Source organism: Garra rufa, chromosome 12 (genome assembly GCF_049309525.1).
Source record: "Garra rufa chromosome 12, GarRuf1.0, whole genome shotgun sequence".
Taxonomy (NCBI): domain Eukaryota; kingdom Metazoa; phylum Chordata; class Actinopteri; order Cypriniformes; family Cyprinidae; genus Garra; species Garra rufa.
In genome coordinates, this window is record NC_133372.1 from 39,407,196 (window position 1) to 39,418,532 (window position 11,337).

General features: G+C 34.7%; 1 protein-coding gene across 2 annotated transcripts in view; it reads left to right on the forward strand.

Moving 5' to 3' along the window:
* The first annotated feature begins 247 nt into the window (after positions 1-247).
* Positions 248-11,337, forward strand: part of vapb (VAMP (vesicle-associated membrane protein)-associated protein B and C) — a 33,919-nt gene continuing 22,829 nt past the window's right edge. Inside the window, exon 1 of one of the 2 annotated variants that reach the window (XM_073851753.1) lies at positions 248-529. In XM_073851753.1, the coding sequence (XP_073707854.1) occupies positions 472-529 (58 nt within the window). In that variant the 5' untranslated portion in view covers positions 248-471. The remainder of the gene's footprint in view (positions 530-11,337) is intronic. The other variant, XM_073851752.1, reaches the window with a different exon arrangement.

The following is an 11,337-nucleotide window of genomic DNA, read 5'->3' on the forward strand; positions in this document are numbered from 1 at the left end:
TACATCAATAGAAAGCTTATTTATTGAGCTTTTATATGATGTATACATCTCAGTTTTGTAAAATTTAACCTTATGACTGGTTTTGTGGTCCAGGGTCACATATGTGAATACGCCACTGCAAAGTTACCGTAACATTTCAATAACATGTTTGAAGACAGATGACCCATAAAGACCACCCCCACCCTCATTCTACACCCTTCTCCTCACATCAGTCGCCACTACTCAGTGCATACTGCAGGGGCAGTGACGTCACGGCCAGCCTCTCTCTCTTTCTCCTACAGTCCCTTCCTGCTGCATCACAACAGTCGCTAGTGGATCGGGTAACACTGAGCTATTTCCACTGCCTTGTGGAGTTTTTATTTCAATAAATGTAACAGAAGTCCTCATCGGCAGCCTCAACCGTCAAGCCCGTCACCGTCAGTTCGAGCGGACGTCAGCGCAGCAGTCGACGCGTTTGAAGCGCAGTGGGAGATGGCCAGGCCAGAGCAGGTCCTGCTTCTAGAACCGGTGCACGAACTGAGGTTCCGAGGTGAGCTGAGAGACTGACACCGCCGTGAACTAGCGGCTATAACGCCCAGCACAAAGAGGGAGGGTCAGCCGATGTGTCTTTTTAAGGGGTTTAGGTTAGAAAGAGGCGGTGAGATGGCGTTTCTGACAGGCCTCAGTCCTTGCTATAATAATAATATGGCGCAGCGCCGTAATGGTGAATCGTTTTACACCTCAGACTGTCATTTGAATGACATGAAATGTCCTTCATGTGTGGGTAAATCAAGAGCCCACTAGGTTTAGCAGAAGGCTGACAAGCATGTTAGCTCGGGCTAGCCTGTTTTAGGCCTTGACATACAGGCTCTATTTGTGGGCTGGTTAATTCGGTTAGTATGAAGCGGTGCAACCGGTGTTGCCATGTCCGCTTATTAGCAACGTTTTCTTGCATTTTTAATTTTTAGTCGTTTATAAAATGGGCTGTTTTTGTAGGTTATTTCCAGAGTGTTTTGTATGTTAGTGTTTAGCTTATATACAAAGTGTGTATGTCGTTACACTAGCATTCATTATTTCAATGTTTGAATGACCGCTGTGTGTGAGCTGTCAAAGTCGAGCTTCATTTCTCTTCATGTTTAGATGATCAGAATGAGAAATGGTTCCTATCATAAGCACAATTTACTAGGCCCCGAATTTTGGCTTCCTTGCTGAGGCAACTTGATTATTTCTGGCTTATTTTGTCAGAAGTGGTAGCATATTTTTTCTTGCAAAATCTGGCAACACTGGTTCCTACCTTGAAGTCGCTTCCAGTCAGGAAGTCTCTGGCACCAGTGAAAAAGATTTGACACTTGTGCTATTATTTTACTGCCATGGTTTATAGTTGTACTTGACATGGATATAATTATTCTAATTTAGTGGTAAAAGAACTTATGTTGGCAATTCTGTGCAAACGAGTAATGTTTCATTCAAATTGGAATTACTATCGACTAAAGAACAATGCTATATGTAACCCTGGACTACAAAACTATATAAGGGTCAATTTTTTGAAATTTAGATTTATCATCTGAAAGTTGAATAAATAAGCTTTTTGTTGATGTATGGTTTGTTAGGATAGGACAATATTTGGCTGAAAATCTGGAATCTGAGGGTGCAAAAAAAACTAAATATTGAGAAAATCGCCTTTAAAGTTGTCCAAATAAAATTCTTAGCAGTGCATAGTACTAATCAAAAATTAAGTTTTAGTATATTTTTGGTAGGAAATGTGCAAAATATCTTCATGGAACATGATCTTTACTTAATATTATAATATATTTTTTGGCAAAAAAGAAAAATTAATCATTTTGACCCATACAACGTATTTTTGGCTATTGCTACAAATATATCCATGCCGCTTAAGACTGGTTTTGTGGTCCAGGGTTACATATGCATGTTTATAGCATAGGTCTACTGTTTAATAAACTAACGCCCACATCTGAAGTCCAATCAACATTCAATGACTGAACCAAGTCCCCACCCTACATTTTTCATTTTTCTGTAATTCATTACAGATATGTCCCCTAAATAAGACTTTAAAATCAAAAGACAGGAATAATTGTGCATGCTTTAATCCTTTTTTTCCTACAAAAATTAATAATTGCATGTTTTAAGAACTATTATTATTAATAGTCACCTGTAAACACTTGAGGTGTAACAGTGGTTTCAGGCACGGAAGTGAACCTGCTTGAACCACCTCCTCTACAAATGGGTTTGTAAAAATAAAATTATTTCGGTTAAGATCAATAAGCTTATTCACAAGAGAACAAGCTTATTTTTTGGACCACTTTATAAAAACTGTTTAATTACATTTTTTAAATTAAATTTTTGATCATTTATAACTTTTTTCTCTTTTTTTCCCTTTTCTTCTTCTTAAATGAGCTTAAACCTCACTTAATTAAAAAAATATATAAAGTTAAAAAAATATTTTATTTATTAGTTAAAATATATATTTAATTTTTTATAAAAAAAATCCTTTTTTCTTTTTCTTAAATACACTTAAACCTCACTTAATTTCTAAAAATTGATCTGAAAAAAGACTTCAGATCAATTAAAAAATATATATTATTTTTTTACTTTTTTTTATTTTTCCTTTTCATCTTCTTAAAAAAGCTTAAACCTCACTTAATTTTTAGACTTCAATTAAATACTAAAAATTTTCATTTTATTTATTTATTTTTTATTATTTTGCACTTTTTTCTTTCCTTTTCTTCTTCCTAAATAAGCTTAAACCTCACTTAATTTCCCCGTGTTTCTTTTGTCCATACACTGGAAGTCCGTGGGCTCCAATATTGTTTTGTTCCCACCATTCTTCAAAATATCTTGTTTTGTGTTCTACAGAAGAAAGACATTTATACAGTTTTGGAGTAAATGATGACATTATTTACGTCATTTTTGGGTGGACTGTTCTTTCAAGAAGCTCAGTGCAACTACAGTGAGCTCAACTTTAAATTTGACTAAAGCTTTTATACTGAGACTGGTATTGCATTTAATCTATAGATTTCATTAGTTCATGCATTGCTGGGAATAGACAAAAGTGGCTTTTCCTCCCTCTGAAACTTTATATGCTAAAGCTAAGTATGTTACAAACTAATTAATCTCATATTTCAAAACATTCTCATTTTATTGTTATACTGTTGATTACTTTCTCATCCCTGGGCTATTTCTCTTACTATAAAAGGTTGTCCAAAAGAATGGAACCTAAAAATGAATAGTTCATTTTGCTATTTATTTTCAAATTAAGTATCATACTGGCTGATTTGCTAAAAACACTCTAAATTTAAAGTTTTGCCAAATCGACTTCCAGTGTCAGCGAACCTGTTTTCCTCCTCTGTAGATTCTTCCTTTTTTAGTCATTAGTCAGGACACACCTTGTAAATCGTCTTGGGTTAACCGTGACATTTTGTAAACCTAATGTTGTAAATGTTATTGTTGTTTGTGACGTCATAGCCTTTGGTTCATTGTTTAGGCGTTTCAAAAATGAGAGCAGTTCTCCTAGTGCTTGTTCACACCAGAAGCCTGTGAGGTGACATTAGACATGCTCTTGGCTGCAGGACTCCTATATCGATGCCAGATAACTCTCAATGCCATTTGCTCTCCCCAGTGCATTTAGTTTGTGCTCAAAATACTTATCACCAACTGTTTAAAGTAGTGGTTCCTGTCTAAAACTGGTCTTATGCTTATGCTTATCAATAGCCAGGCCTTTCATAATCAAGGCTAATTTTTAAACCTTTTTATTGCTTGGTTTTTTCTTTGGCGATATTGCTTGTTGAGCAATAATGTTCTTGTGTGTGATTCTTCTGAAAGAACTGTTTCGACTGATGTCAGCTAGGCCATGAGGGCTATCGGTTAATGTTAATATGTTAGAAAGTGAGTGCAAAGCAGTTTCAAGTGTTACTCATTTAGTGCGAATGCTTATTTATGTTGAATAATTCAAGTGTAGGCCTGGAATAGTATCATTCGCTTCTAGGTTTCATTTTGGCTTTTAATCATACACTAAAATTAAGGAAGAAGAGATTAAGTTTGTTCCACTGTGGAACATGATCAGTTTTAAAATGCTTCTCTAAAATTGATTGCACTATTCAAATTCCCTGATTCGAATAGTGCAGTAGAGTTACAGTGAAATTGTTATTGTCCAGCTCTTTTGCTTCGACAGCTTTTTAGATCTGCTGTGTTTAATATTTTTTTGTTTGTGTTCTCTTCATGCAGTGAATGTGATGCACTAGAATAATAAAAATATTTTAAAAATTAAGAGCAAGTAAGGTTATATGGGCTGTGCTGCCAAAATCATTTCAGTATATTTGTCTTGACTTTTAGTATCCATAAAAGAAGATAAACTTACTTTGAAAATCAAAAAAACACAGATACGAAGTCTTGTGTTTAGAAAAATCATATGCAATTTTGAGAGGTGTATGCCTTAAGAAAAATATATATTTCAGGTTAAGGTCAATAAACTTATTCAAAAGAGAGCAAGCTTATTTTTCGGACCACTTTAGAAAACTATTTTATTTTTATTCTTTTTTATTTTATTTACTTTTTTCCCTTTTCCCCCTTTTCTTCTTCTTAAATAAGCTTATACCTGATTTAATATTTAAAAAATGTATCCAAAAAAAAGATTAATAATAATAATGACTTCTTAATCAATGATTAATACACTTATTCAAAAGCTTATTTTATTTTTTTATGTTTGATATTTTACTTAAGCAATCAATTAAAAAATTTTTTGGCATTTTTTAAAACTTTTTTTCATTTTCTTCTTCTTATTTTTTTTTTTATTGAACTGAAAAAAGACTTCAGATCAATTAAAATTTTAATTTAATATTTATTTAATTTTTATTAAATAAATAAATTATTTTTGATTGTTTTAAATCTTACCTTTTATTCTTCTTAAATAAGCTTAAACCTCTCTTAATTTTTTTTTATTGATCTGAAAAAAAAAGACTTCAGATCAATTAAAAATAAAAATATTTTTATTTGGTTTTTAATTTTTTCCCCCCTTTTCTTCTTAAATAAGCTTAAACATATTTTATTTTTTTATTTTATTCATTTTTGGACTTTTTTCTTTTGTTCTTCTTAAGCTTAAACCTCACTTAATTAATTATTTTTTTAAATAATCATAAGATACGCATTAGATTCATAACCATAATTTAAACAAATTCTGCATCAAAGCTGCACAACTGAGGATAGTATTTAGCCTTTTTGTAATCTAGAGTTCATTTAGCCAACTTTACGTTAAGGCATTCTAACAAAGCTGTGGTGATCTCACATCCACTATGTAATTGTTAGCTGTGGTCCAAAGCACAGTTGCAGGCTTATGTTTTATAAATGAGGTACAATGCATTTATTTCTCGGCACTGGACATGACTTTCCCCCAGATTGGGTTGCTAGAATGGGTCATACTCCATAAAGGAGCCAAAGCAACTTCAGCTCTCATTCGCATTACAGTTAGGCCACACCTCCCTCCTCAGACTCTGCTCCCTATAATACACTTCATTGAAAAATCAGTGATGCTCTCAAGTAGCAGGTAACTTCAGGTAACAATAGCTCAACAGTCCAGGCATGCCACTTTATATTTAAAACATCTGAAGCTTTCAATCTGTGGAGTTCAGAAAATAGCCCTAGCCAGTAATTATATGTGATTTTGGGAAATATAAAAGTTGGTTTAATCCCTCAGAGATTTTAAGGTGACCCAATTGTAGTAGTAATTGGGCAAAGCTGTTAAAATACGGTGATGTCTGTGTGATTTAGCAGGGCTGCACCTTTTTTGCCCATTCAGAATCACTAATACCTTGACATATGTGGCGAAATTACATAAGTGCTCATTGATTTAGACCTTGGATAACTGAATTATTATAATGATCATGAAACGGTGCTGTAATAAATATGTTTAGGGCTATAAAGCAGGGTGCAAATGAGAGGCAGATGTTGAAATGCCGACTTGGAAAGGCGATTCACGTGCGGATGCCAAGTATCTCTCCTCGCAGATGCACGCTGCATTGCTGCAGACAGATGTGTTGAGTATTTCCGAGCCATGTGAAAAGAGTGCATAATCGCTCTAGGCTTTTCTGCCTCTGTACCTTGTTTGGCAGAAAAGCTTCTTTAGCAGTAAATGATGTGTACAATGAATTTTTTTTTGTAAGGTTCTCAAAGAAGCGTGTTTTGTGTCTGCAGGATATCCCAGAACTTTCTTGAAGCTCTGGAGGTCAAACTGAGGGTCGTCTTAAAGGAGAAGAAAATGTACAGATAATTTACTCACCCCCTTGTCATCCAAGATGTTCATGTCTTTCTTTCTTCAGTCGTAAAGAAATTGTTTTTTGAGGAAAACATTTCAGGATTTCTCTCCATATAGTGGAGTTCTGTGGTGCCCCAAGTTTGAACTTCCAAAATGCAGTTTCAGTGCAGCTTCAAAGGGCTCTAAACAATCCCAGCCGAGGAAGAAGGCTCTTATCTAGCAAAATGATCATTTATTTAAAAAAAAAAAAACTATATATATACTTTTTAACTTCAAATGCTCTGCGATGCGCATGCATGCTCTGTGCAGGACAGTTATGGTATGTCGAAAAACTCCCATCTCATTTTCATTACATTGCTTTTTTACCTTTTTTGTAGAGTGCTTGACCTTTTTTGCATGTTCACTTTAAACACTGGTACTTTGCAGCAATGTAGGCCGATTTTGTAGTTGGAGGAGAAAATTATGTTTTTTGACCTACCATAACTGTCTTTAACATGAATACAGAGAGTACACGCAGAGCTAGACAAGACAAGCATTTGAAGTGAAAAAGTGTATAAATTTTTTTATTTTTTTTTTTTAGAAAATAACCAATCGTTTCACTAAATAAGACCCTTCCTTCTCGGCTGGGATCGTTTAGAGCCCTTTGAAGCTGCATTTAAACTGCATTTTGGAAGTTCAAACTCGGGGACACCATAGAAGTCCACTATATGAAGAGAAATCCTGAAATGTTTTCCTCAAAAAAAAAAACATAATTTCTTTACGACTGAAGAAAGAAAGACATGAACATCTTGGATGACAAGGGGGTGAGTAAATCATCTGTAATTTTTGCTCTGGAAGTGAAGTTCTCCTTTAAGAAAAAACATGAATGCATTAAGTGAGACAACACGAGTAGTATTTATATACGTGCATTACTCAATAACATGTTTTTTTTAAGCTTTTAATCTGTTACTTGTGTAGTAACATTTGCAAATAAAATGAAAAAACTGACCCCTATTATGAATATTTAAAGGATTAGTTCACTTCCAGGACAAAAATTTACAGATAATTTACTCACTGCTTTGTGATCCAAGATGTTTGTCTTTCTTTCTGCAGTCATAAAGAAGTTATGTTTCTTAAGGAAAACCTCTCAGGAATTATCACCATATTGTGCACATCTATGGTGTCCCTGAGTTTGAACTTCCAAAATGCAGTTTAAGTGCAGCTTCAAATGGTGCTAAACGATCCCAGCCGAGGAAGAAGGGTCTTATCTAGTGAAATGATCGGTCATTTTCAAAACAAATTGAAAATTTATATACTTTTTAACCTGAAATGCTCATCTTGTCTCGGCTGCGATGCGCAAGTGTAGTCTGTGTAATCCAGGTCAATACAGTTAGGGTATGTCAAAAAACTTCCATCTCATTTTCTTCTTCAACTTCAAAGCGTCCTACATCTTTGTTTTACCTTTTTGTTTACCCTTTTGTTTGTTGCTTGTTCAATTTGTAAACACTAGGTCGGTACTTCTGTCTACTGTAGGACGATTTTGAAGTTGCTGAAGAAAGCGAGATGGGAGTTTTTCGACATACTCTAACTGTCTTCAACCGGAAAAAAACAGAGTTCACGCAGACATAGACAAGACAAGCATTTGAGGTTAGAAAGTACATAAATAGTGAGTTTGCTGGAATCATTTAGAGCCCTTTCAAGCGGCATTTAAACTGCATTTTGGAAGTTCAAACTCGGGGGTATTATTGAAGTCCATTATATGGAAAGAAATCCTGAAATGTTTTCCTCAATTTCTTATCGACTGAAGACACAGAGACATGAACATCCTGGATGACAAGGGGGTGAGTAAATTATCTGTATATTTTTGTTCTGAAAGTGAACTACTCCTTTAAATACAAATTAAACAAAATGTCCATCCCTACTATATAGGGTTGTTTTTCATAAATTTAGTGTTTTGTTTCTTTTAGGCGGTTAGTATTGATCGGCGACATTAATAAAACAGAGAATGATGCCTTTCTGCATGACTCATGCTTTGCAATTAATTATTCCCTAATTGTATCAGTTTCTTCTTACTGGTCTGTATGAATAGAAATACATGGAGCGTAAGGCTTTTGGCCAGGACAGTCAGTCTATTGTTAGGCCTTGTGCAATTTTTCTCATTGTAAAGGTTTTAAAGGCCTAAGTCGCTTAGTTCATCTGCATCTTTTCCTCTGTAACACACAACATAAAGGCTCAAACGACATAAGGCTCACTGTGGGTTTCAAGTGTCACAGCCTCTCAATAATTTAACTGGTTTAATAGAATCAACCCAGATGAGGTGTTGCATACTTGATGTGTGGCGCTGCTGCATCACAACGGTTGAGGGACGTTTGAGACTGAAGTAGACGTGAATTCAGAAATTACCCGATTTACTTTCTAAAAACATATTTGAGGTTACGTTGGGCACAATCTCATTGTTTACCTTTGTAATCAATCATCAAATGTAAAGAGAAAATTAAAATCCTGTTTTACATTGAAATCACATCACAGAATTAAAAATGTTGCAAATTACACTGTTTAATGTTGACTTTAAAACATTAGAAGAAAGAGAAATCTTTGTGAATGAGACACAATCTTGGCAGGGTGACTAATCTTTGACGGTCAGAGATTTTATCTGCTCTTCCTGTTTGAAGAGAAACCGCTGCACCATGAAGGGGAAACCAAATAATTTGCCATTCAAAACTTTCAATAAAGTCATACCATATGTTATTCATTTCTCTAGATTAAGCTATGGGTAAACAAATTAATCAGTGTTATCCTTGGACTTTAGGATTTATAACATTGCTACAAACGTATTTATAGTATTATTAAATTTATTTGTTTTTCTAAAATTGTATTACTTTTTTGTTTGCTTTAACAGAGAAAAACATGACTTGAACAGCCATATCAGTGATTTGATCTTTCAGCTCGTTCTGATTAGCTGATTAGAGATGTTTGAGCACTGATTTATTGTCAGAACAAGAAACATGCAAGACTGTGTCAGATGGCACTTGATTTGATCAGGAATTGATTGGTTAGCTAGAGTCAATTTTTAATCCCGTTTAAAAGGATTAGTTCACTTCCAGAATAAAAATTTCCCCATGTCATCCAAGATGTTCATGTCTTTCCTTTTTCAGTCAAAAGACATTTAGGTTTTTGAGGAAAACATTCCTGGATTTTTCTCCATATAGTGGGATTCAATGGGAGCCAACGGGTTGAAGGTCCAAATTGCAGTTTCAATGCAGCTTCAAAGGGCTTTACACGATTCCACAAATGCTCGTCTCGCTATACATGTCCGTGACTTCATGCGTTACATCATCAGGTTGGAAAGATCACACGTGACTAGTTTTTTTTGTCTGTGTACTTCGGTTCAAAAAGGTCAAATGTCATTTTCAAAATCATCAAACATCATTGTTTTTTTCTTTTTGTGAAAAGGGCGTTTGACTTTCTTTGCACATTTGCTTTGTAAACACTAGGTGTAAACACTTCAACCTACATCGTGTGTAATCTTTCCAACATGACTATGTAATGCATGTAGATGAGCATTTGTGGTCAAGAAGTATACAAATTGTAATTATTATATTTTTTTTTTTAGAAAATGACCAATCATTTTACTAGATAGGACGCTTATTCCTCGGTTAGGATCTTGTAGAGCCCTTTGAAGCTGCATTTTGGACCTTCAACCCGTTGGCTCCTAATTGAAGTCCACTATATGGAGAAAAATCCTGGAATGTTTTCCTCAAAATATCCATATTTAAAACGTAAGAGTCACTTTAATCTAGTTTGCTGCTTTGGGAAGGGGCGCAGCAGTGCTGAACGCGGTCTATGCTGTTTGCCAATCACAACGCAGTGGGACTGCTGGCCAATCACAATACATTTAGTTTTTCGGACGGCGGAACCCGGAACTAATCGAGCCGTTTGTGCCAGCCTGGGGAGAAAGCTATTGTAATAATGTAAATTATGTGAAAAATAATGCGTTTTTTGAACAACTAAGCATGAGAGCATGTTCAAGTACACCCCAAAAACAGAATAAAGACTTTGTAAAGGAGCATAATAGGACCCCTTTAATTTCTCTTCAGCGAAGACATGAAGATCTCGGGTGACATAGGGGTGAATAAATGAAACTAAATGCACTACTGTTTAAAAGCTTTGCCAGTAAGTAAATAATACTTTTATTTAGCAAGGATGCATTAGGATTATCAAAAGGCATTTATATTTATTTATATTATATATCATTTATATTATATGTCACAAAATGTTTGTTTAAAATAAAATAAAAAACATGCTATTCTTTTTTTTTTTTTTTTTCTCTTTTTCTTTTTCTTCATCAAAAAGTCCTAAAACTTATCACAGTTTCCACAAAAATATTGAGCTGCATAACTATTTTCAACACTGATAATAAAACTAAATTTGTTTCTTGAGGAGCAAATCTGCGTATTAAGGCCGGGACACACCAAACCGACTTCGAAGAACTAGTGGAGACAAAAGCCCACAGTATGTTACCTGTCTATATCAGCAGCTTTTAAAGTATATATTCGTCAATCAAAAGGAGAAAAACAAAGATACACAAGATAAATGCAGATATGTGAAGCGTAAACAAAGATATTCTAGAGGATTGTGTGCTTCTAATTTTACAGAAACAGCTTTGACAGGAACCTTTTCTATTATAACAACGCAATGGATCTGTCTATAAGGCAAGGTTCAAAAATAAATGATTGAAGAAGAAGAACTTGACTGGTCTGCAGAAAACAATGTCCTAATCCAGGCTGAACACCTCTGGTATGACCTTAAATGCACACTTTGAGCCAAAAACTCATCATCAACCACCAGAGACTTGTACTTATGGGTACAGTCATTTTTGACACTTCCAAAACGGTTGCAACAAATGGAAATGCAATTTATAAATGCATGAATTGTTTCCATCTTTGTTACCACAGTTTTGGAAGGGCTTTTTCTGTTCTAAAGAAGGGGTGTCCCAATACTTTTGTCCACATAGTGTATGTACAAGTCATGTGTTTGGTGATGAGTTTTTGGCACAAGGTCTGCATATAAAGTCACACCAGAGGTGTTCATCTTAAATTAGGACTTTGCTTTCT